At 40.5% G+C, this 25,893-nt stretch overlaps 1 protein-coding gene across 4 annotated transcripts in view; it reads left to right on the forward strand.

Moving 5' to 3' along the window:
- NEK11 (NIMA related kinase 11) overlaps positions 1–25,893 on the forward strand; it is a 369,518-nt gene that overhangs the window by 106,730 nt on the left and 236,895 nt on the right. For 2 of the 4 annotated variants that reach the window (XM_010600488.2, XM_023540044.1), the window contains 7 exons: positions 7,546–7,695; positions 7,789–7,867; positions 12,009–12,094; positions 15,999–16,118; positions 18,343–18,436; positions 21,502–21,609; positions 23,876–23,990. In XM_010600488.2, the coding sequence (XP_010598790.1) occupies positions 7,546–7,695; positions 7,789–7,867; positions 12,009–12,094; positions 15,999–16,118; positions 18,343–18,436; positions 21,502–21,609; positions 23,876–23,990 (752 nt within the window). The remainder of the gene's footprint in view (positions 1–7,545; positions 7,696–7,788; positions 7,868–12,008; positions 12,095–15,998; positions 16,119–18,342; positions 18,437–21,501; positions 21,610–23,875; positions 23,991–25,893) is intronic. The other 2 variants (XM_023540043.1, XM_023540045.1) reach the window with 2 other exon arrangements.

The raw sequence follows: 25,893 nt of genomic DNA on the forward strand, positions 1-25,893 counted from the left end.
TCTAGGTCATAAAAAGGTGACACAGTTTCTCCCTTGTCATCTTGGAATTCTTGTTCTTAGAACCTTGCTATTATGTTATGCCTCCACGTGTCTGTCAGTTTGTCGTACTATGGGGGCTTGCATGTGGGTGTGATGCTGGAAGGTATGCCACCAGTATTCAAATACCAACAGGGTTCACCCAAGGTGGACAGGTTTCAGCTGAGCTTCCAGACTAAGACAGACTAGGAAGAAGGACCTGGCAGTCTGCTTCTGAAAAGATTTAGCCAGTGAAAACCTTATGAATAGCAGCAGAACATTGTCTGATATACTGCTGGAAGATGAGCCCTCCAGGTTGGAAGGCACTCAAAAGACGACTGGGGAAGAGCTGCCTCCTCAAAGTAGAGTTGACCTTAATGACATGGATGGAGTAAAGCTTCCGGGACCTTCATGTGCTGATGTGGCACAACTCAAAGTGAGAAGAAACAGCAGCAAACATCCATTAATAATCGGAATGTGGAATGTACGAAGTAGGAATCTAGGAAAATTAGAAGTCATCAAAAATGAAATGGAATGCATGAACATGGATATCCTAAGCATTAGTGAGCTGAAATGGACTGGTGTTGGCCATTTTGAATCAGACAATCATATGGTCTACTACGCTAGGAATGACAACTTGAAGGGAAATGGCATTACATTCGTTGTCAAAAAAAACATTTCAAGATCTATCCTGAAGCATAACACTGTCAGTGATACGATAATATCCTTACGCCTACAAGGAAGACCAGTTAATAGGACTATTATTCAAATTTATGGAGCAACCACTAAGGCCAAAGATGGAGAAATTGAGGATTTTTACCAACTTCTGCAGTCTGAAATTGATCGAACATGCACTCAGGATGCACTGATAATTACTGATGATTAAAATGCAAAAGTTGAAAACAAAGAAGATCCGCAGTTGGAAAATATGGCCTTGATGATAGAAACAATGCCGGAGATCGCATGATAGAATTTTGCAAGACCAATGACTTCTTCATTGCTAATACCTTTTTTCACCAACATGAACGGCCACTATACACGTGGACCGTGCCAGATGGAATACACAGGAATCAAATCAACTACATCTGTGGAAAGAGACTATGGAAAAGCTCAATATCATCAGTCAGAACAAGGCCAGGGGCTGACTGCAGGGCAGGCTTCTCTTTGCACAGACCAAGCAGATTTCAAAGTATGACTTTAGTTTTCTTGAGTCAAGGCAAAGCCCAAGGTACATTTTCAATTCATTATCATCCTGCACTTCAGGAATCCTCTTGGCAGCTCCGGTCGACTTGGACAGATGGCAAGTTTACGGAGCTCAGGTGTAATTTGCTTCACATGGACCTGATCCCACTCTTTCCTTCCATTGCTTACGTTAACTCCCTAAGGGATCTATGTGCCTACTCCTTCACAGCTGTCTGCATTTTGGACAAAGAAAGGAATGCAAATCACAGACTTCAAATAAAAACGCACCTTTCTCTTGTCGTTTTTCCACCTCTCCAGCTGTCCCCCCTCACCCGTCCAATGCTTTTGTATTGCCAGAGTTAAGAACTGGGAGCCAAATAGGAGAAAATTCTCCAAAAAGGATGGAAGTGATGAGTTTGAGGTGATAGAATGATTCCCATGTAGAAATTTATAGATGGAAATTGGGGAAAATAAAAACCAGGAGTACATATATATATAGTTACCAGAATAGAACATATATATATAGTAGATAGATTTTAAAACTTATAACAGAATAAGCAAAAATCGTTTGCCCCAAGTGTCACAGTCTTGTTTGTCATCAGATTGTCTCACATTTCAGTTACTGGCAAGCCTTCCAGGCAGGGGCATTGGCACCAGAGCAGGTCCCTTTTAACAAGTTACTGGTTGATCAACAAAGTCTTCTCCACGTGCTCAAGTGCAAACAATATCATTATATCAAAGGGAAATGGAAAGCAACATGCTTTCAGTGTAGCTGAGAGGATTTCCAAAAAAGAGAGTAGCCCTATATGGAAGCTAATTCATTACTGAGCCAGCCTCTAGATCTAATTGTCCCATAATCCGTTTAACCAGATAATTGCACATCTTGTTTTAAAACCTTCATGACTTCATAAAATGTGGCTCAGGTTGAGGCAAGCCTTTGTAAAACCAGAGTTTTACTTAGTGGTCAGTTCACTGCGCTGAATAGACCTCTAGCCCCATTTCCCTTCCAAACAACAGAAAAAATTGATGCTGTAAAAGGAAAACAAAATGAAAATTAGTGCCAAAAGAGCCGTACTTGCCTGCCTTCCTTTCCTTTTGTCAGGGAGTCTCATTACCTGTAAGCCTTATACCTGACCTGCATGGCTTGTTGTCTCAGGCCCCAGGGATCTCTGGAGGTGGAATATGGTTCCAGAACAGATCTGAGGTGGGCTTGGGAGGTCAGACCCTGCCTGGAAAACTTCTATCAGAGCTATCCATGATTTTCAACTCAAGAGAGCCCTACATGATCAGAAATGCTCTGATTGGTGCAGTACATTGAGCCGGGGGGTATCGGAGAGTCACAATCCTAGCTTCACCACTTATTCACTATGGAACCTTGAACAATTTACCTAATCTTATTGTTTCCTGAAAAATGGAAATGACAATAATAGTTCCTACCTCATTGGGATTATTTTGAGGATGAGTAAATGAGTTAAAATATGTAAGAAACTTAGAAAAGGGCGTGGCTCACAGTAAACACTTGAAATTTTAGCTATCAGTGTCATTATTGTTATTATTGTTACCATTTGCATTATTGGAGGAGACACTCTAATTGTCTGCTTCTAAGACAGCTCAAATCGTCCTGGATCAGGGATTGTTTCTCCTAGCCAACCTTTAAGACCTGTCAGAGCCAGGAGAGGTTGTCTTGTTCTGCTTCTAACCAGAGTTCCCAAGGAGACTTTGAGTTGTGAGGGCTGGGGAGAAGTCTTCAAAAGAGAGTGTGGGTGCTCAGCAATTGATAGCCTTCTGTTACTCGGGCCTGCAAGTGTGATTTCTTTTTTCAGTATTCCGATCATTAGATGTACATTAGTATATAACAGGCCGTGAACAATGTATCTTTTAAAAACATTTTTAATAGAGGGTCCCGGATAGAGCTGGAGAAAAATGTAGAACAAAATTCTTAACTCACAATAAAAAATCAGACTTACTGCTCTGACAGACTGGAGAAATACCAAGAGTATGGCTCCCGGACACTGTTTTAACTCAGTACTGAAGTCACTTCTGAGGTTCACCCTTCAGCCAAGGATCAGACGGCTTACAAAACAAAATGAGACTAAATGGGCATACCAGCCCAGGGACAAGAACAAGAAGGCAAAAGGAAACAAGAAAGGTGGTAATAGGGAAACCAAGGTTGAGAAAGGGAGAGTGTTGATATGTTCTGGGGTTGGCAAGCAGTGTCACAAAACAATATGTGTATTAATTGTTCAATGAGAAACTAATTTGCTCTGTAAACCTTCATCTAAAGTACAGTAAAAAAAATGTGGAAAAAAATTTTTGTGAGAAATACTGGGTGAGAACCAACACCAACATAAGCTGATCTAATGTGGGACTTTTCTGGGCAAATCACTTCTCTCTGATTTTTGATTTTCCATTGATAAAATGAGATTTGAAACCTAGCAAATTTTAGTCCCTTGTAGCTCTGTGACTCTGTGATTATAGAAGGAAATTCTTTAGGCCCAAATTAGATTCTCTTTGGGGACATAATTAAGTATAATGGGGCAACTTATAACACACAGATATTTTATGCACATTTATACAGGTGAAAATATTTGGCTCAATCTGTTGATTATATTTTAGAAGTTATATATGCCCCCTGTGTTTTTTTTTTTTTTTAGAAAAAGCTTTTTCATAGTATAAAAAATATATACTTGGTATTGTTTGTATTCTGATGATTGTATACTGGTACTGTGCTGTGGTTTTAATTGCATTTCTCTGATGACTAATCATGTTAAACATATGATTTTTGGTTAGCGTCTACTCAGTATTTTGCCCACTTCTGTATTGGATTCTCTGCTTTTTTTCTTTTGATTTATATATTTTATTTTACACATTCTGTCTACCAGTCCTTTGATGGGCATTTGAATTGTAAGTACCTGCCTTCCTTTTTCACTCTTCTGATGGTATCTTTTCATGAGGAAAAGATCATAATTCTAATGAAATTTTATTTATCAGTCTGTCACTATATTGTTAAGTGCTTTTTTGATTTTGTTTAAGAAATATTTGCCTACTCCAAGACCAGGAAGATATTTTTCTGTTTTCTTTTAAAGTTTAATAGTTTTGACTTTCATAGCTAGATCTGCCTGTAGTTCATTTTGTGTGTTTGCTGTGAGATAGGGGTCCAGATGCATTTTTTCCCATATATTCAATTGGTCCAAAATAATTTGTTGAAACAACCATCTTTTCTTTCAGTGCGGTGCAATGTTACCTTCGCATTAATCAAGGGGTTGAATAGCGTGGCTCTGTTGCTGAGCCCTCTGTTTTGTTCCAGTCGTTTGTTTTTTCTTTGCCAACCTCACCCTGTGATAGTTAAAATAGCTTTATAATCAGTATGTGGTGATACAGAACATTTAGATTTGTTCTTCAGTTATCTTGGCTATCCCTGTCCCTTTGCATTTCCATATAAATTTTAGAATTAGCTTGTCAATTTCTACAAATAAATCTGCTAGGATTTTGATTGATGTTGTATTGAGTCGATAGATAATTCTGAGAAGAGTTGATGTATTCATAATATTGAATCTTCCAATCCATGAACAAGTATATATCATTCCTTTTTTCTTTTCTGTCTTTATTAATTTCTCTCGGCAATATATTGTAGTTTACAGTGTAGAGTCTTGCATATCTTTCCTTAGATTTATTTGTAGGTCTTCGTGATGTTAATGTAAATGACTTTTTAATTTCATTTTTTAAATGTATTTGTTGCAGGCTTATAGAAATGACCTTTGTATTCAGCAACCTTGCTACATTCATTTGTTCATTTTAATATTTCGTAGATTCTTTTGGATTTTTTATATACACAATCATGTTTTCTCAGGATACTGATAGTTTAGTGTCTTCTTTTGAAATCTTTATATATTCTGTTACTTTTTCTGGCCTTATTTCTCTGGCTACATCTTCATTATAATGTTGAGTAGAAGTAGTGATAGTGGACATTCTTATCTTGTTGGTCATCTCAGATGAAAAGCATGAACTCGCAATATTTGATCAGTAGTAATGACGTTCGTCATACATGTTTAGTTTTAAAATACCAGACTAAGGAAGTTCCCTTCCATTCCCAGTATGCTAAGAGTTTTCTTCTGTTTTCAACACAAATGGGTATTGAATTGTATCAAAACTTTATTTGCGCATCTATCAAGATGACGATATGATTCTTTTTTGATTTTCAAATATCAAATCAAACCTAGATTCTTGAAATAAACTCTGCTTGATCCTGATGATTTTATTTTAAAAAATATTAATAAATTTTATTTATGTTGTCTGTGCGTGTGTGTGTTTTTTCATTTGGATTCTGGAAACCCTGGTGGCAGAGTGGTTAAGTGCTATGGCTGCTAACCAGGAGGCTGGCAGTTTGAATCCACCAGGTGCCCCTTGAAACTCTATGGGTTAGTTCTACTCTGTCCTATAGGGTCACTATGAGTCAGAATTGACTTGATGACAGTGGGTTGGGTTTTGGTTTTCACAAGATATTTTTAATAATGTTTTGTAGAGTCAATATTCATCTATATATATTCACAAACTACTTTTTTCAATGTACTTCATTCCTTCCTGCATTCTTTATTTCTGTCTCAGATCATTTTTCTTCTGTTTGAAGAGCTTGCTTTTAGGATTTCTTTTAGTGCTTTCCTGCTGGCAATGAATTCTCTGTTTTTGTTTGTCTGAAAGTATTTTTATTTGAAGGAAAAGTTTTCTGGTTATTGAAATCTAAGTATATCCTTCTATATCAGATACCACTTAATAGTCTTACAGATAGACTCAATTTATTGAGCCTCAAATAATTTTTTTTAAGTTATAATGTTTACATTGATCTTGGTGTTCTAGGCAATATCATCTAACTTCTTCTAGCATCCCCCTTCTTTCTAGTATGATACAATGGGCATAGTCCAGGATTGGGGAAAAAATAAACAACTTAATTCAAGAGTGAGTTCTGCCTGTGTGATATAGGCAAAGTCACTTAACTTCTCTGAACCAGTTTCCTCATTGATGACATGGGAAAAATATAATATTGCCTTATATCACTGGGTAGTAGTTATGAGATTCTGTTGAGACATACGTGAGAGTGCTTTGTACCATTCAGTTGGAATATTTTAGTGTTATTATTATTTACTGGAAGAGAAATATTCTCCATGCATATATCCAGAGTTCTTTTACAAATAAAAAATTTCATGAAAACCCACAAAAAGTTTAAAATGATTGAGTTCATATAAGTATTTATTTATGTATATACCCCTCCTGGTACCAGAAAGAATTCAGAACATTGTTAAAGTTACATAAAACACAACTTACACAAGATTAGTTACAAACGTATTTCTAAGCTTTCAAGCAACTAACACAGAAAGGGAAACCTAATTAATTACATAATTCACAATGTCCATATGATAAAAATAAATACACTATTCAGGAGAGGAAATCCTGGTGCAGTGGTTAAGAACTACAGCTGCTCACCAAAAGGTTGGCAGTTCAGATCCACCAGGCACTCCCTGGAAACTCTGTGGGGCAGTACTACTCTGTCCTATAGGATCGCCATGAGTCAGAATCGACTTGACCGCAACAGGTTTGGTTTTTTGGTATGCAGGAGAAGTAATGATTATTTCTTAATACTAAGGCCAGCCAAGAATTTCCCCTTAGTTTTCTTTATGATGCAGAGTTATTTAAAAGATTTTCCTGCTGGCTTAGAGGTTACTGATTTCCATGGTTAATCCAAATCAGTGTTGGACTGATCTAGAATTTTAATATTCTGTTTCATAACCCAAAGGAAAATTACATATTTTAATGTGAGCTGCAAGTAGCTGCTCTTCCACCCTACTTGCAAATGGATTATATTCAGAAAACTAATAAAGAATGCCAGTTTCCTTTTCAGAATGCCTGGGTACACATTAGAGGCAAGGTTAGGCTAATGAATTAAAATTTAATTTTGCGTTTATTATATGAACAAAGCTACTGTAGGATGACATGATTTAGTTGCCTTCTATTTTTCCACCATAGAAGTTAATTCAAAAATTCCTTCCTTCGCTGATCAAATACTTATTAGGTACCTACTATGTGCAGGCATGTTGTTACTATTGGTTTGTTTGTTTGCTCTCTTTTGACAAAAAGTAATCATTCAGACTTAGCTTTTGCACTTTCTTCTTTCTTTTTTTTAGTAAACATGAATCTAACTGGAAAAGAACAGTATAAAACTGAAGTTTTTAAGCAGACAACTGAAGTGTATGGTAGTGCCTCACACACAATGCCCTAAAATCTGAGATTTTGTAGAGTGAACATATTTAAAATCGAACATTTGTTCTTATTTAAATTCTCTGACTTCGTCTTCAGGTCACTGGCGTGCATTTTATATGAGATGTGTTGCATGAATCATGCATTCACTGGCTCCAATTTCTTGTCTATTGTTTTGAAAATTGTTGAAGGCAACACGCCTTCTCTCCCTGAGAGATATCCAAGGGAGCTAAACGCCATCATGCAAAGGTATGGAAAATAAATATGGGTCACCAAAACAGTTTTAGATTGTATTTATATTTTTGCTCATTTGGAAAATAATTTTCTTTTTAAACATTGCAGCATGTTGAACAAGAGTCCTTCATTGAGACCATCTGCTATAGAGATCTTAAAAGTGCCTTACATTGATGGACAACTGCAGGTATTTAAAATGAAAAGGATATTGGGAAGTACATATTAGCATTTACATACCTATCCTATAACTTGGGAAATCCTGGTGGCGTAGTGGTTAAGAGCTACAGCTGCTGACCAAAAGGTTGGCAGTTCGAATTTACCAGGCGCTCCTTGGAAACCCTATGGGGGAATTCTACTCTGTCCTTTAGGGTCGCTATGAGTCGGCATCTACTTTGTTTTTGGGTTTTCTATAACTTGAAGATATGCTGTGGGAATGAGGTGTACTAAGAATTAGTCAGAAAGGAAAAACAATCTTAAAAAGAAGCTGAGGGAGATATTAGTCGTGACAGTCTCTTGTGAACTCTAGTTTCCTGGTGCCACCCTAGGTATGAGAAAATTAGAGTTGTGATTTTGTGCCTAAACAACAGCTACCCTTAGAGCTCTTGGTTTACAGACCTTACCTCAGCTCTTTACAAATGTATCGCTGCTAGGACAAAATGTGCTACTACTACTGCGAAAATCTGGGATTTTCTCTGAGCACTAGTTTTTTTTTTTTTTATATATTATTCTACTCATTATATATCTCAATAATACTTTTGATTGAATCCAAACCCAAAGCCACACCCAGTGCCATCAAGTCGATTCCGACTCATAGTGACCCTATAGGACAGAGTAGAACTGCCGCACAGAGTTTCCAAGGAGCGCCTGGAGGATTTGAACTGCCGACCCTTTGGTTAGTAGCCGTAGCACTTAACCACTACGCCACCAGGGTTTCCTTTGATTGAATAGGTGAGTTTATTTTGTTTTCCTGTAGATTAGAAAATTTGATACAGAGAATCTTCCTCAGATGGCAAGAAAGAAGCAAATGGACCCCTCTTGGGAAGTTTTGTTTTTGCTTTTGTAACTTCTTAGCTTTTTACGACACAAATTCCTCAGGCAAATGTCCTCTAATTTTATGAGTAGCTTGAAGAGGAACCACAAGGCATTCATTCACCTTAAAAAATTCACATGCCTTTTCGTTAGCAGGTCAAGCCCTAAATCCAAGGAAAACCTGGATGATGACTTGATGTGTGTTTACTAGTTCAGTGCAAGGCTTTTTGTTGTTGTTAGGTGCCATCAAGTCTCTCCTGACTCATAGCGGACCCCATGTAGAAGAGAACAAAACACTGCCTGGTCCTGCGCCATCCTTACAGTCGTTGCTGTGTTTGAGCCCGGTGTTGCAGCCACTGTGTATTTTGAGTGCCTTCCAACCTGAGGGGCTCATCTTCTGGCACTGTATTAGACAATATTCCACTGCTATTCATAAGGTTTCCTCTGGCCAATTTTTTCAGAAGTAGCTTGCCAAGTCCTTCTTCCTAGTCTGTCTTAGCCTGGGAGCTCCGCTGAATCCTGTCCACCATGGGCAACTCTGCTGGTATTTGAAATACCAGTGGCCTGTCTTCCAGCAGCACAGCAACACACAAGTCACCACAGTACAAGGGCGTCAAAATGAAAGGACCTGATACACTTCCTGCGCTTGCAGGGCTGGATTAAGGCATGCGAGGGCCCTAAACGCTAATAATGTGTGGTGCCCGCTTCTCTGCTTACTCACCCACTCTCATGGGATATGTGACTTGTATGCATGCATGTCTCTCTCTCTCTCTCCCCCCACATATGTATATGTGTGTATGTATATGTATGGGTGTATATAAAAAAACAAATATGTGTGGGTGTATATATGTGTGGATGTATATATGTGTGGATGTATATATATATATATATATATATATATATATATACATATATATGGAGATCTGGAGGTCCAGTGGTTAAGTATTTGGCTGCTAACCATAAGGTCGGCAGTTCGAATCTGCCAGGCGCTCCTTGGAAACTCTGTGGGGAAGTTATACTCTGTCCTACAGGGCCACTATGAGTTGGAATCAACTCGGCGGCCATGGGTTTGGTTTTATATGTGTGTGTGTGTGTCTTAGCTATCCATGATGTAACTTCTTTTTAAATGTGACTATGATATTAACAATTGAATACAGAATTGGCGTATACTGTTTTAGCAGAATGAGATGAACTGGATTATAAAATTCTTACTGGATACAGGCTCCTGAGATTTTTAGTACATACCACATTTTCTACTAAAAGAGTATTCCACTAAAAGAGTATTCCACATACTCTACAACAAGGAAATGAGTCAGTGAACTCAGTTGTTCCACCAATCAGTGTAAAATTCTGTTGATCTCCCACAACAAAAAATTGACTTTCACCAATCCTGCTTTAAACTGCTCATACCTCAGTTTTGATGCTTGTTTCATAATAAGTGCTACAATTATAAATGAACAGATGAAAAGATGTCATAAAAGAAAACTTAATGATCAGAAAACAAATACTACAACAAATTCCTATAATCACCCTTGCACGGGGGCACCCTCTTGACCCTGCGTGAACTTTGTTTCCAGCCGCCATGTTCTCACGCAGCGGAGCTGGCATCAGTTTCGTTTAGTGCCCTGCCAGTTCCTTTCCGCTTCAGCACTTGCTTTTCCTTGTGTCCTGTCTGCTTGGCATCTATGTGTCTTTGGTTCGGACAACTGGTGCCCCTGTTTTGTTGATGCCCTGGGCACCTGCTTACCTTGCTTATTGGGTCATCCATCCCTGTGAACTTGAATGCTAGTGGGAGAACCCAATACCTTTAGGTTAGTTGAGTGCTTAACCATTTGTGCCACACAGGGACTTGCCCAGTAACTAAAATAAATAAATAAAGTAATTACAAATTATCGTAAGCACTAGGAAGAAAGTAAACAGTATCCTGTAAAAACAAGGGAGGGGGTGGGTTCTCGGTGATCAAAGAAGGAGTAAACCCAAAAACCAAACTTGTTGCCATTGAGTCAATTTCGACTCACAGTGACCCTAGTGGACAGAGTAGAGCTGCCCCATAGGGTTTCCAAGGAGCAGCTGGTGGATTAGAACTGCCGACCTTTTGGTTAGCAGCCGAGCTCTTAACCACTGCGCCACCAGGAAGTGGGTGACATTTAAACAGCATTGAGACAGATGAGAAGCAGCCCCCCATGCGAAGAACCTAAGGGTGCTGGAAACCCGGGGAATAGCTAGTCCAAAGGCCCAGAATTAGATCATGTTTCCCGGAGGTAAACAAAGAGAGGAGGGTTCTTATGCAAGAGTGTTCTCCCAGGGGAAACTGGTGAGGAAGTAGGGAAAGCAGGACAGAACAAGGGAGAGGGGTGCGTAAGTCCCCTGGTACTTCTAGCCCTCCGTATAGGCAGGCAAAGTGGCTGCCAGTAGCCCGAGGTCAGGCCGCTGAAAAACAGGTACGGGTGCTGGCTGTCAGGATCCAAAATACAATGAGGGGACAGTGTGCATACACAACCCATCAAAAGGGATCTGCTGAGACCAGGGTGAAGCAAGTCAGTTACTTGCCCGACGTACAAAATTTAAGAGGATGCAAAAAAAAAAAAAAAAACCTCAAAAAACAAAAAAAAACCCCTCAGTAATCAAGATAAAGAATATTCTTAATGCAATATTAAAAAAAAAATTAATGCAAAAAATCCATGGTGAACAAAAAATCAAAAGTTTACATAAAGCCAGGATCCGACGGGGCCAAGATTAGGGTGAGGTGAGTGAGGCAGAGTTGTGCAAGTATAGGGTTGGATCCTGTCTTTATGTAAACTTTTGATGTTTTGTTCATCATGGGTTTTTGGCATTAATTTTGATCTTTTATGATGTTGCATTAAAATATTACTTATCCTGGTTGTTGGATTTTTTTGGTGACCCCTTAAATTTCATTCCTGAGGTCAGTGCCTCACTTGCCTCACCCTAGTCCTGGCCCTGGAAGCCTGGACATTGTCTAGTACAAGAAAGAGCTATGTATTCTTGGAGCTGGGAGGTCTGCCCCATGGCTGAGTAACGGGGAGTGAGAGAGCAAGCAGCACAAGATGAAATTGGAGAGTAAGTGAGAGCCTGACCCAGCAGGATCTTGTTACATAAGCTACCATGTAATTTATGTAACCCTTTTTAGAAGGAAAAATAGTTATCCAGTGCTTGGTTTTCAGGTTCCCCACCATGGTCAATAATACCGTAAATCAGAAAAGGCACCTGGTAGTCTTATACCTTTTCATCCCTGAAGAGAAGTCCTTAAGGTTTGTCAGAGTTGTTGCTCTATTTTTCAGCACCTGATGTGTAAATATTCAGAAGCGACTCTGGAAGACAAGAATTTGAATTGTCAGAAGGAGGCCGCTCATATAATTAATGTCGTGTAAGTAATTGCTTTGTTTTTAAAAAGCCCATCGAGCGTAAATGTTAAATGCATTTGTCTTTAAAAATCTGTTAGTGCTGAGCTGACTTCATGAAGTATCCTTGAATTCACTTAAGCCTTGCCAAGAAATTAAGGAGCTTCAGTAACTTGGCAGTTCCAAAGCCCTTTGCCCCAGGTGGTAGCAAATTGAAGTCATGAAAGTTTAAACCAGTGCACAGCTTACCGATCTGCAGGGTAGCCCTGCAGTTGCCTTAGAAGTATATAGAGAAATTAATATCTCAGACACTGAGTGATATTTATGCTAATGAGTCTTCCATATTAAGCATAAATGGCTTTCACATGTTTGTTTAACAGGATCTGGCAGAGTATCTACTCAAAAGAGCATATTGTGGAGTCCTGGGACAATTGAAAATAAGCCAAAATTTACTTTCTTGAGATGTGCATCCTTTCACATAAGAACTAGAGAATGTATATATAAAGAACCATAATTATTTCCTGGCTGAATGCTTTTTTCCTACCTTGTTCAAAATTTTTGTGCTATAACTTGCAAGAGTCCAGAATACTATAACATGGTCGTGAGATCACGTTAGAACAGCCACATACAGCTGTCTAGGCTGTGCACTGCACAACTGCAAGGGGACTCCATTTATAAAGACCAAACCTATGATTTTGCTGAAGCAGCTCTCTTTAATCTTTTAGAGATCCAGTAAGAATGCCAGTTGCCTCCTGAGAGCTGTGCAAAGTAGTAGGATGAGAACAGCAACCCTCAAAAGGCTGATCTTCAATGCCAAATAGCACAAATGTGCTCATTTAATACCCAGTCCAGTGATTTCTCAATGGCTCCAGGTTTGCTTTCCATCTTCACTTTCAAACTGAGGAAGCCAGTCAGAAATTTGTTTCCTGGAAAGACTTCTGACTTACCTATAAAGACCAACACATTGGCAGGCTTTTTAGAGGATGACTTTATAAATCTATACCATGAAAACCATTTTACTGGGACCAGTGTTAGAAATGGTTTTCCCAAATTCAGACAAACGAGGGGTATCTGGGTCTCATAGATGCAGAAGCTCCAGTCCCTTCTGGGTGCATGGGATAGTCTTGAGGGAAAGCCCTGGCCGGTGTCACATTCTGAAATAATATGTGATATTGCTATATGACTATGTGAGTTTTCCATCTTGTGTATAAAATACTTGTGTCTCTATTTAGACTAATCATTACATGCAAATTAGGGAAAATGCCTGTTTATTCAGCTTACTTATTCCAAGAACGGTTGTTGGTTTCTCTTTTTGGATCAGTGGCTACCAAGCAGGCGGTCCCAAAGTTGTGGGACTGTTGACTCTTCGCCGTGGCCTATATTTTGGTCATGGCACTGTGACACTCATCTTACCCTCCTCATGATCTTTTCACTTGTTACAATTTTTTTTTTTAATTCCTAGAAATTAGCTCAGTATATTCATGTTTCTGGAGGAGAGGAATTACATGAATCAGTAAAATGGAAAGATAACTCTTAATGTTCCCCTTTTTACACCCTCCCAAATCCTTTATGCGAGTAGTTAAGAAGGCAGATTTTAGTTTTTTTTCTCTCTACACCCTATGACACCACCACCGGCATTTCACACATTGATTACTTTGTTGGAAACAATGGACCCTTACTCCCAGGAGTCAGATTTTTTTTCCTGGCTATGATATATTTCATACCATTCCCAAGCACAAATTAGCCCAGTGCCCCTATGTAAACCTTCTTCATGCAGCCTGGACCAGCTGGTCACTTTGATGGCCCCATGGTTTGATGGAAGTCAGACCTGAGGTGACAGGAAAATGCTGGGGTTTGAGGACCCCCTGGAGCTCAGGTCTACTATAAAGCTGGTCAATTTTGATAACATGGAGAGTGGACCTGGGAAGCTCTAGATGGAACTGCAGCCTCCCAGGTAGGAGACCCTGGAGGCGAAGAGTCCTGACACTTGTAGGCAACCAGGGATTAATATTAAACAGGCCAAAGGCACAGGCTTTCAGGTCTGTACTCAGCTGGGCAGACCCTGAACCATCATAGATCGTCTGTCTTTGTTTATAATACATGCTTTCCTGTTAAAATATACTGCCCCTTGAGGGGCAAATTTTTAGCTGTGCTCCTAATAACCTAGGTTTATTAGGTTGCTACCTATAATTTGTAGAAAGCCTGGAATTGCTTATTTCATTTTTTTTTAATTTATTTTATTTCATCCCATTAACTTGAGACATGAGAGTATAAAAAACCAAAACCATTGCCATCGATTCCAACTCACAGCGACCCTGTAGGGTTCTCCCATAGGGTTTCCAAGGAGTGGCTGGTGGATTCGAACTGCCGACCTTTTGGTTGGCAGCCGAAAGCTTAACCGCTGCATTGCCAGCGTTCCAGGATATCTCGTTTTAAAAATATAGGACAAATTCTAGCTATCATTTTACACAATCGTTGTGAACCTGTTTGCCTGGCACTGTTTACAGTTAGCAGTGTGCAAGAATCCATTTGTTTGAAAGGCATTTCATATTATGAAAAATTGGTTTCAAATAGTCACTCTTATTTTCAAGATCTAAAACTTTGTCTTTAAGATCTATTTGTTCTCATAAAACATCTCACCCCACTGCCATCGAGTTGATACCGACTCACAGCGACCCCATAGGGTTTCCAAGGCTGTAAATCTTTATAGAAGCAGATTGCCACACCTTTCTTCTGTGGATCGGCTGGTAGGTTTGAACTGCCGACCTTTTGGTTAGCAGTTGAGTGCTTTAACCACAGCACCACCAGGGCTCCTTTCTTACAAGATAAAGGATGTGTATTCCTGAAAATTGCACAGCCCCTAGAGGCTTTGGTCTGGCCAGTATTACAGAGAGATGATAGCAGCTACAATAGTTGGCAGAATTTTCTCATAGTGTTTCTTAAAGAGACAGTTGATTATGAAAAGCATTCTACAGTATTAGGACCTAACCAAGTCTGGGACAGAAGCAATCGTTATTGAGAAAGTGGTTGCAGGCTTTGAATGTGTGATTAATTTAGGCACATTTCTTTAACTGAAGAAAAGAAGTTTTTAAAGAATAATATTGGCAAACATGATTTTGGATCCTGACCACACACCTGACTCTGTTGTAAGCACTTTACCTGAATTAACTCGTTTATCCTCATAACAACTTATGAAGTAAACACTTTTTTTTTTTTCCTTCATGGTCATAGGGATGTTAAGTAACTTGTCCAAAGACATATAGCTTGTAACTTTGGAGCTAGGATTTGACCCAGAGATTGTTACTAACCTGTGCAATTAACCACTACCCCATGCTGCCATAAATACCTACTGTATAAAGTTAGGGATATAAAACACAATTTAGCTATAATGATAAATACTACCATTTTGGATGCCTTTTATGCACCGGCCACTGTATGTGTGTTACCTCATGATACTCACGATAGCCCATTCTTTATGGATGAGGGAACTGAGGCTCAGACAGGTTTAGTAACTGACCCAAGGCTACAGAGCAAAAGTGTAGCGGAGGTGGGATTCAAACCCTGGCTGTCTGGCTCCAAAAGCTGTGTCCCTATCACCGTGGTTGAATTACCCTGCTGTCAATTTACTCGTTAATTGCCAAGCTCCTAATTTGTCTTACATTATGAAAACCAGTCGTAGGCAATGAAATGAGAAGAATTTGGAAAGTACATAATTTGCTTTTAAACAAAAATCTAATTAAAAAAATATTGCCAGTTAACTAGAGTCCTGGCTGGCTCATTACCTACCCGGAGTTGATTAGTTTTTGCCTGGCCTGTCTCGAGATGTTTTTCTCCTCTCAGTCATGTAATGATAATTCTGTAAAATATTTGTTTAATTTCTGTGAGCACGTTTGGGTTGGGTTGCATATGGGGAATCTTCATTATTTATAGGAAAAAAAAGATCCACCTCCAGACTCTGCGGGCGCTGTCTGAAGTGCAGAAAATGACGCCGAGGGAAAGGATGAGGCTGAGGAAGCTCCAGGCAGCTGATGAGAAGGCCAGGAAGCTGAAGTAAGCTGCCTTTCCTTTGGACACCCATGCCCCTAGGCTACTTCCTAGGGCTCTAAAGGCATTTACTGAAGAAAAGCAAAAAGCAATCCAAGAAATCAAAATGAGCACAATCATATATTTACTTGTTTATTCAATTATTTATTCACTCATTCTCTCAATACAAAGTTATTGAGCCATAGGTGGCTGTGGGATGCCAGACATTATTAGTGTCAGGCTTCCTAGTCTTACATGAAGGGAAATTGACTATCAGGGAGGTTACTAGTGAAGAAAATAGAGTCTGTCTCCAAATGGCACCTTATTGTTGTTGACTCCTTCTGTACACACCTGAAAAGAGGGTGAAAAGGAGGCTTCACTACTCCTCTGTTGTCACCTGGGGTGCTCACTGCCCCTCTCAGCATGCAGCCCACTCCTCAGGAGGCCCAGCTGATCCAGAGGGAGGAGACTGTGCTAGCAGGAGATGGCTGGCTTTAGGAAGGAGGCTGGAAAGAGGCTGCTCTGTTCTGTCAAGTGGAGACTTCTAAAAAGTGTACGCTGAGGGCATTGCTGCCCTGGGAGATATCTCTGGTAATTAGACTATTTACATGAAGAAGTGGAATTCCCAAGAGCTCCAGACTCTCAGTTTCTCAGACTTTTTAGTTGGTATGTTATCCAATTTCCTAATTTTTCTTCTTCCTTCCCTTGCCAACTTCTTGGTAGCTTAGAAGCCCCAACCACGAACTAGAGAGACAGAAAAGACCTGAAACTCAAATCTGTTCATTTTGTGACCTTGTTAACGTACCTGAAAAATGATTTAGAGGTGTCCTCGCACTTAGAATGAATGTCATGCTGAACCAAGTAAGAACCTATGAGACTATTTTCTCTTAGTGCATTCTTTCTTTAATAAATGTGGGAAAAGGTTTCCATCAAAGTGCATCGCAGGCGGTGGTGTGCTGGTAAATGTTTAACAACCAGCTCTGGGGTGAGGCTATGAAATCAATTCGTTTGCTGGTTTCTGTGGTATAAATATTCTCACAATAGCCAGCTTCAAGGTACCAATATGATATCATCGAACGTGCTGTTGGGAAGAGATTCATACAACCGGCTCTTGGGAGCCAACATGAGTGGGTTTCAGCAAACTGCTGAGTGTGGGCTTTACTAAGAAAACATACATACATTACTTGTGCCATTGCATCAACTTACAAGCTCTGTTTTGTTCAGTTCCCAAACCTGTTTCTAACACTTCAGAAATGGCAAGATTTCCAGGGTACCATGATTCATGTCATTGGCTGAAGGTAAAAAGAAAGTTAAATTTCTGATAAGAACAGATTAAAAAGACAATTCAAGAACTTACTTGCACAGCCCAAATTATTATTCAGATTAAAACTGTTTTCTTTTTTCTGTGCAAAAGAAAGTAATCTTTCTGAGTTATCTTCTGAATGACACTTTAATATTTTTAATATTAAATTAATTTATGACATTTACTATTTTTCTTATTAAAAGGCAATGGTTTTTAAATAAAGTTCGACCTTGATTTGATGAATGAATGCATTGGAATACATTGCTTTTGATTGTTGTTTCTAGAATTTGGGAGGGATCATGTGTTTTAATCTAGAAAGTGGTTCTTTTGCCAGAAGGGTTATAATGTATCCATTTACAGACGAGAAAATTTGACTACAGAGGTGTTCGGTGACTTTTCAAACATCTAAGCGTAAATTAGCAGACAAGTTATCACAAGAACTCAAATCTTTCTTCCAGTCGAGTAGCAGGTCTATTAACTTCTGCTCTCTGGTAGTAGAGGAAACAAAATATGTATGGAGCAAAACTCCCATTCACAGTGACTCTGATATTCTTTTCTATACGTTCTTTGCTATGTATCTCTATTTTCCTTGTTTATGGGTTTGTTCATCCAGAAACAGTTATTGAGTTACTAGTACATGTCAGGTAGTGTGTCAGGCATCAGGGACACACCCCGTCATCACACTCAGAGAACACACAGGGATCAATACTGTCTTCTGCATTTCAGCAGTTCTAATGATGGACAAGGAGCCAGAGAGCCCTGGTGTGTACTTTAAAGAGAAGAAAGTGGGTGCTGCACGGTATTCACGTTGATGAGGAAGGGACCCATTGGCATGGCTCTCCAACATCCCAGTCCGCCTGCCAAAACAGGGATCATGCTTAACTGGATTATGTAGATATGGTTTTAGAAAATTGGAGTTATTTTTCTACATTCACTGTGAATTTGCAGAAAGCTTGTAGAAGAAAAATATGAAGAGAATAACAAGCGAATGCAAGAGCTGCGATCTCGGAACTTTCAGCAGCCAAGTGTTGATATACTCCATGTAAGTACCCTCTTATTTTAAATTTTACATAAAACCTTTTCTTGCATCAGACTCTTCAGATTTATGGGGCCAAGTGGGTAGGAAGAGGGACAAGGTAGGAAAAAAAGCAACCAGACTAACTTTGCCCAATTCCATGGAGAATCTACTGGGGTTCATTCTAGAATGTAGGTCAGCGGTTAGTAACAACCCTAATTCAAAGTAATTGGACCTAAAGATCTATTAATTGATTCATCAAGCAAATAGTGAGTACCTACTGTGTACAAGATAACACTGGAGGAATAGTTGATGGGTTAAAATGATTAATTTGTAGAACAAATGTGTGTATTTCTAATTTCAAATTCATGCTATTGTTGCTTTATATTTTTAGTCCATTTTTCTATTTTTCAGTGCCTTATTTTTTATTCTTTTTTTCTTTTCCATCTCCCACCCATATCATTGTGCATTGTGTTAATTAAAAAAATTAAAACCCATTGCCGTTGAGCCATTTCCAACTCATGGTGACCCCACATGTGCCAGAGTAGAACTGCTCCACAGGATTTTCTTGGCTGTAATCTCTATGGAAACAGATCGGCAGGCCTTTCTTCCGTAGCACCACCGAGTGGGTTCAAACCACCAACCTTTAGGTTAGTAGCTGAGAGTGAACGTCCATCATAGATATTCAATAACTAATAGGGTTGTAGAGCCACATGAAAGAGGTCCCGGATTCATGTCCTCTGCCTTCCAAACCCCTAAAGAGCAAATACCATTTTCTTTAATGGCTAAAAACATCTCCATAGGCCTCTGGGCAGGCTCTGCTACTTAAGGTAGTCTTGATTGAGGGTCCTTTTTCAATGATAAACATCAAGACCAACCTCATTGCACTTCTGGCAAAAGCAGCCTGGGATGGGTTCACTTCCGTGGAGAACTTTCCCTGACTCTAAATCTGGGTGTTCATTCGTTTGAAATCCCTGCATGTCAAGGAGACTTTTTCCTTTTGCAGGAAGAACCAAGCCCCCTGGGGCTGTGGGGATAATCCCCAGAAGCCTGGAGATGCCAGTTGTGCCTGTAGTTCAGGCTGCAAATCCTGGGGCATGCAGGAACCCCCAACAGAGCTCATTCTCCGCAAGGCCAAGCCTAGGAACGCTGGTTTTCTGCCCCTCTCTGAGAGGAGGAAGCTGCCAGTAATCCGCTTTTCTTCATTATTTAGGGGCTGTAGGTGTTTCAAAGTCCTGAAAGTCCAAAGTTGGACCAGACAGGGACCCCAGGCTCCTCTGACATTAAGAACCTCCCTCTGCTTGTTTACCCCGTTAGCAGATAATGTGGGAGTGCTGGCGGTGCATGCTTGATGCTCCCCCCTTTCCCACGCACCTGCCACCCCCATTAAGTGAAGCCAGCTGTGAGATCTGTTCCAGGCCCCAGAGACTTGGGAGGTGGGATCTTTTCCGCTCCTGGAACCTTGGCGAATGGAGAAATAGCTGACTGTAAGGGCTTGGGGGTCAGAGGTGTGTCCAGTCCCTACTCTGAGAAGGGTCTTGATGCCACTCTGTGTGGGAGAACCCAGCCCCCCTCTGAAAACTGAGCGCCTTTCTTCAGTTTTCCAGTCACTTTCTGGGCCCTGAAATTATGACTTGTGAAATTGTATCTTCTTTCCCAGGTCAGTCAGCTTTGTTCCCCACAGGACTGAGAACTGCAGATTCTCACAGAGCCCGACAGGCAGTGTGGCATTATTATAAGAAATAAGTCACAGAGGGCAAATATTGTATGATCCCACTTGTGTAAAATATCTAGAGTAGTCGGATGTATAATGACCATCATTTATTAGTGGTTACCAGGGGTAGCAGGGAGTGGGGAATGAGGGCGTCATTGCTTAGGGAGCTCTGAGTTTCTGTTAAGAAAAAAAAAAAAAAAGTGGTTAAGAGTGATGGAAAAATTGGAAACAGTGGTCATGGGTACACAACATGACAAGTGTTATCATAAGGCCAATAAAAATATACTTTCAAGCATGATCTTAAATACTAGTATTTGACAATCAACTCTTTGGTTTTCTTTTTTAACCTTCAAAATAATCATTTTTGTGTTCTTTTCTATATATGATATAATTACTATAATTAATTATTAAATGTAACTGTACTGTAGGGAGGCCCTGTCACCCCTATAAATCAGGGTCCTTTGAGGGGCCTTAAGTAACTTAAGATTAGACTGAGACCACATGTGAAACAGAATCTCAGGAGAATTGCTCAGCCATATGCTATCCCATGGAACATGGGAGCCAGACAAAATGTCCTGCTCTTGGAGCAACTCACAAAGATTTTATGAATGTATGAATTCTCAAGTTTTAACTTCTGCTGGTCATCCCATTTCTTCCCAATTCCACCCCCTTTCCATCAGCAAGGAGCAAAGGAATCAGGAGGGGAAGTGTCTGATGTTATCTTGGCCAGAGGCCTGGGCTTATTCTTTGCTCTTCTAAGATTTAGGACCACTCACATCTTGGCCCTGACTTTCCCAGAAGCTGCTTTCCTAAATTTGCATATTGATGGGGGCATAAACTGCTCCAGACAGATACTTGGCTCTTCTATGTCTTTTTTATGGACACTTCATGTCCAATTTAAGATAATGTCCTCTTCCTGGCTGGCTCAGTCCCACAGACAAGGTTGCTCATTACCTGCAGGTTTCTTGCCCTCTTTTGTGCAGTTTTCATTTCCCCCTGGGCTTCCCACTGTTAGCATCTCACTTTCTCTGTTTCAGATGCCACCTCCTCCTCAGGAAAACCTTCTTTGACATCTCAGGTCCATAGTTAGCCCTTTTCCTAATTGTTATGATTTGTAGTAATGCTTCTCAAACTTTCATACGGCAGCTGAATCCCCTGTGGATCTTGTTAAAACGCAGATTCTAATTCAGTTGGTCTCAGGAGGGGCCTGGGATGCTGCTTTTCTAAAAAGCTCCCTGGTGACTCTGATGCTTTGGGTCCGTGGACCACACTGATTTATAATGGACAGAAATCAGGGCTTCTGAAAGCAGCAGCTCACCTCCTAGATGAATGAATACCTGGAAAAGCCTCCAATGAACAAACTTCCTTATCTCTCTAGGCAAAAAAGCATTTAATAGGGACAGAAGAAAAGGAGGTGCGATCTGAGGGAAGGCTTTCTTGTTTCCCCCAGGAGGAGGCTGGAGACAGGAGGCCAGGCAGGGAAGAGGCAAGTTCAATCACATTCACAGGCAGAAGAATGAGGCAGGTTTAATGATATTCGGAGAACAAAGGAGGGAGAAGACGGGAAGCAGAACCGTTTGCAGAGGAACTGGAGGGTTTTAAACATCTCAAGGAAAGGCATCATTGAACTGAGAATAATGAAATATAGGAAAGAAGCTGGACTAATGAGATGGAAGCAGTCAAAGAGAAATGTGATGAAGAAGAACAAGAGGAAGGAAGAGGAAAATGTCCCATCTTTGAGTGCTTTCTTCCCCTTTACCCATACACTAATTTATGATTTCATGTCTTCCTAAGCTTTTTGGGGCTCCTTCCCCTCCTCCTTCTTTCTTGCTTAGCTGAAGCAAACAACTTTACATTTCAGAAGCAGCTGTGGGAGATAGAATCAGAGTTGGGGGACAGAATGAGCTCTCCTCTGAAACATTATGAAATTTTTTGAGACATTTAAGAGATGACTTGCTTTGTTTTTCAGACCCTAACTGACAGGGCCTTTTATTTAGGCAGGCATTGTCTGCTTGACTGAATTTGGCCTTAGAAATCTTAAAGGACAGTCTCCTCAAATGTGGAACTGAAATCATGTTTGGCACCATTTCTTTAAAGGATGCCAGCTTAAAACCAACTCTGTTCCATGATACACAAGGCAGCTCAGTCTCTCTTTTATCCTGTGGCATGTACAGTTGTGCTGGTGCCAGAATTGGGGTTCCGTAAGAAGTGCATGGTACACCAGGCCTCCATATGTGACATGGTCATGGGGGTCCCAGCCTCCATACGTGAAATGGTCATGGGGTCCAAGATCAAATCAGGTCCTTCAGTTTCTAAGAGAAGCAATCATAATAATTCTTGTCTGTTATCGTCAAGGGGGAACCACAGCAACTCAAAGTCAATTGAGGGTCCAAATGCTTATTTGCAAGTAATTTCTGAGGTACATACACATGAAGACACGTTTCATACAGTCTTTATTCTTTGTTATTAAAGCTCTCTGCATGGCATCAGTGAGCCTTTGAAATTTTAACCAGTTTTGCCTCCTAAACAATTATACCCAAGCCATGATATTTTCAGTCGCCTCATATGCATGAGAAAACTAGACAACGAATAAGAAAGACCGAAGAAGAATTGATGCCTTTGAATTATGGTGTTGGTGAACAATACTGAATATACCATGGACTGCCAAAAGAACAAACAAGTTGTCTTGGAGGAAATACAGCCAGAGTACTCCTCGGAAGAGAGGATGGCGAGACTTCGTCTCACATACTTTAGACATGTTATCAGGAGGGACCAGTCCCTGGAGAAGGATATCATGCTTGGTAAGGTAAAGGGTCAGCGAAAAAGTGGAAGACCCTGAACAAGGTGGATTCACACAGTGGCTGCAGCAGTGGGCTCAAGCATAGCAACAATTGTGAGGATGGTGCAGGACTAGGTGATGTTTCTTTCTGTTATTCATAGAGTTGCTATGAGTCAGAGCCAACTCGACGGCACCTAACAACAATGAAACAGTTATACAGTACAGAAAGAAAACTTCTTAAAAATAATTTATGACTGTTTTCTCACAAATTCCTCAGCATGGTGTGGCATGGCTTCATTTTACTTTTTCCTTTAAGATTAGTTTGAACTTTCCATCTTGCTTTTTATAAGAAAACACACTTGGAGTAGTTTCCTGTGAAAGCCATTTGTCAAGGAGAACAGGTTGATTCAGCACCAGCCCTAGATTACAAACAAAAAACTGGGGAAAAAAAGGCAAAATAATTTACGGCAATACCTACTGATGTTTTGGAGCAGTTTAACTTTTTTTTTTTTTTTCATTTTCAAAGTATCAATTCTTTCATCTGTGTCCTCTTAGATCTTTCTTTTAGGAAATTGCAATTCACAGTATCACAGAACTTTTAAACTAGAGGAGAACTTGGAAGTCACCTAAGCCAACACCTTTAATTTTGAGATGAGGAAACTGAGCAGGGCCACCAAGAATAAGGTTAGAGGATGCCTTGGGTGCCAGATTTAAGAAGGTACTCTCAGGTGCCAAACCTATACTTGCACAAACCTAAAAGTGAGTGCCCTCTTAAATTTGGCACCCTGTTTATTTGCTTACTTTAATCCTGGCCTCAAACTGCCTTCCTTTAATTTAAAAATGTTACCATGTTTAATGGAGATGATTAGGTAGGCTTTTGCTCCCAAATAGTTTTCTAAGAACGTTGTTTCGTTTGTGGTAGGGCTAGTTCCTTCTATCAGCTTCTCATGAATTGTTAATTACCTTCCACCAGGAATCTGATGAACCAACTTCAGAGAACCTGCCTGAGTCTCAGCTCATTCCTTCCCTGAACCTCATGAAACTTGAGTCAAGTGCAGAGGACACCACAGCCGACCTTGCAGAGTGTGGTATGAGTTGGTACTTGTATTCAGAAGGTGCTCTCAGCTGACACACGTGGGTTGGTGTTAAGAGAGTTCCATGTGCTGGTTCCTGACTGACCTCACAGAGAAGGTGTGGGTTGTAAGTGACCACCTACCATCAGTTTGCCAGAGCTGAGCTGTGATCAGGAAGAAAAGCAGAGAAGCCAAGGGATTTGTCTGTCCTCTCATGTCTTTTTTGTTAATAGTAAAGATTGGTTTGAAACTCATACCAGGTGAGGGACATCTTCTGTCTGGGTTGAACGATACCATAATCAACTTGACTTTGGCAATGTGTAGGGACTGTCAGTGCTCTGAAGCGCTTGTGTTTCCTCTATTATAAATGCGTTCCCTGGCCCTCATAAATTTAAATTGAGGAAGTGAAGCCAGTCTTTGAAAATCAACAATTCGAATGATTAACCATTGCCAGAAAAAAATAAAAGTGCTCAGAAGTGCCACCCAAATGGGGGAGATGTGTGATAGCCTAAGGATTCAAAACATGAGTTTTAGAGTTTAAAAATCTGGTCCTATCACTTCCTGGCATTTGGTGGTTGAGTGGCAGAATTCTCGCCTTTGGTACTTGAGATCCTGCTTCAATTTCTAGCCGATGTCCCTTACGCGTAGCCATCACCTGTCTGTTGGTGGAGGCTTGTGTGTTGCTGTGATGCTGAACAGGTTTTATTGGAGATTCCAGACTAAGACAGACTAGAAAAAAAGACCTGGCGACCCAGTTCCCAAAATCAGCCGCTGTAAACCTATGGGTCACAATAGTCTGATTCCCAGTGAATCATGGAGATGGCAGGTCTAGGCAGTATTTCAGCAGCCTTTCGCTCTGTTGTGTTTGGGGTCTCCATGAGTTGGGGGCAGCTAAGAACAACAACAATCACTTCCTGGAAAGCCCCTGGCAACTTTATCTAGGTCTTAGTTTTCTTATCCATGACACAATAGCAATGGCTTCTTTCAGGGTTTTTGTGAAGAGCAAATGACACTAGGCATGTCAAATGCTCTTAGCTGAGAACCTAGCACACAGTCAAAACGGAAGAAAGGGAGGCAGTTATGACAACGCAGGTGAGGGTTATGAGCCAAGGGGCCTTCTCCATCTTGTTCATCATCTCCCTAGTGCTTAGACAAAGTGCCAGGGACATTGTAGGCACATGATAAATATGTCTTGAATGAATGAATGAGTAGATAGATGAATGAATGATATCTTTAGCTGGACCTCTGCGAAGTAGACACCAAGATGGGATTAAATTGCAAGGATGTTACTAGAGGAAATGCCTGCGTGAAAGGAAATAGGAAAGGAGTTGGAAAAGGCTGCGAGAACCATCAGACCTCAATGCAAATCTGGCTCTGAGTGAAGGAGAGAGAAGGTCAGGCAAAAGTGTCTTAGTCTGCTATGCAGTCAAGGGAACATTGTGCAAAGAATCAGGAAGTCCTCAAGCACAGTCTGCCATCAGAGGCTGCCTTAGTGTCCCCACTGTGCTCAGGCAGTGACAGGGAACGGCCCATGGGGAGGCGTAATAGCTTCCCAAGAAAGTACAGAGTGAATTTCAGATCATGGCAGCTGGGGCCCTAGGTCAGTTGTGCTCCCTGTAGTTGGGAGGTCTGTAAGGTGCATCCTGAAGACTGCATAATGGTTTAACAACCCTCTTTGGCAGTAGTTCAGTTTTCTCCTTAAATTGAGAATGAAGGTAGTGAAGCTTGGCTAGGCCGGTCATGTCAGCCCAAATTTGCACTTGAGGCCTTCCTGGTAGAGCTGTTGGAGCTTGTGCTGCCTCCGTCAGCTGAAAGGAGACTTAGCACCTGAGCTGTTTAGGTTGGCATTTGCCAACTTTTAAAATGGTCTTGTGGAAGCCACCTTGTAGCATATGTCATAGACAAACAAATGTGTATA

Source organism: Loxodonta africana, chromosome 27 (assembly GCF_030014295.1).
Source record: "Loxodonta africana isolate mLoxAfr1 chromosome 27, mLoxAfr1.hap2, whole genome shotgun sequence".
NCBI lineage: Eukaryota > Metazoa > Chordata > Mammalia > Proboscidea > Elephantidae > Loxodonta > Loxodonta africana.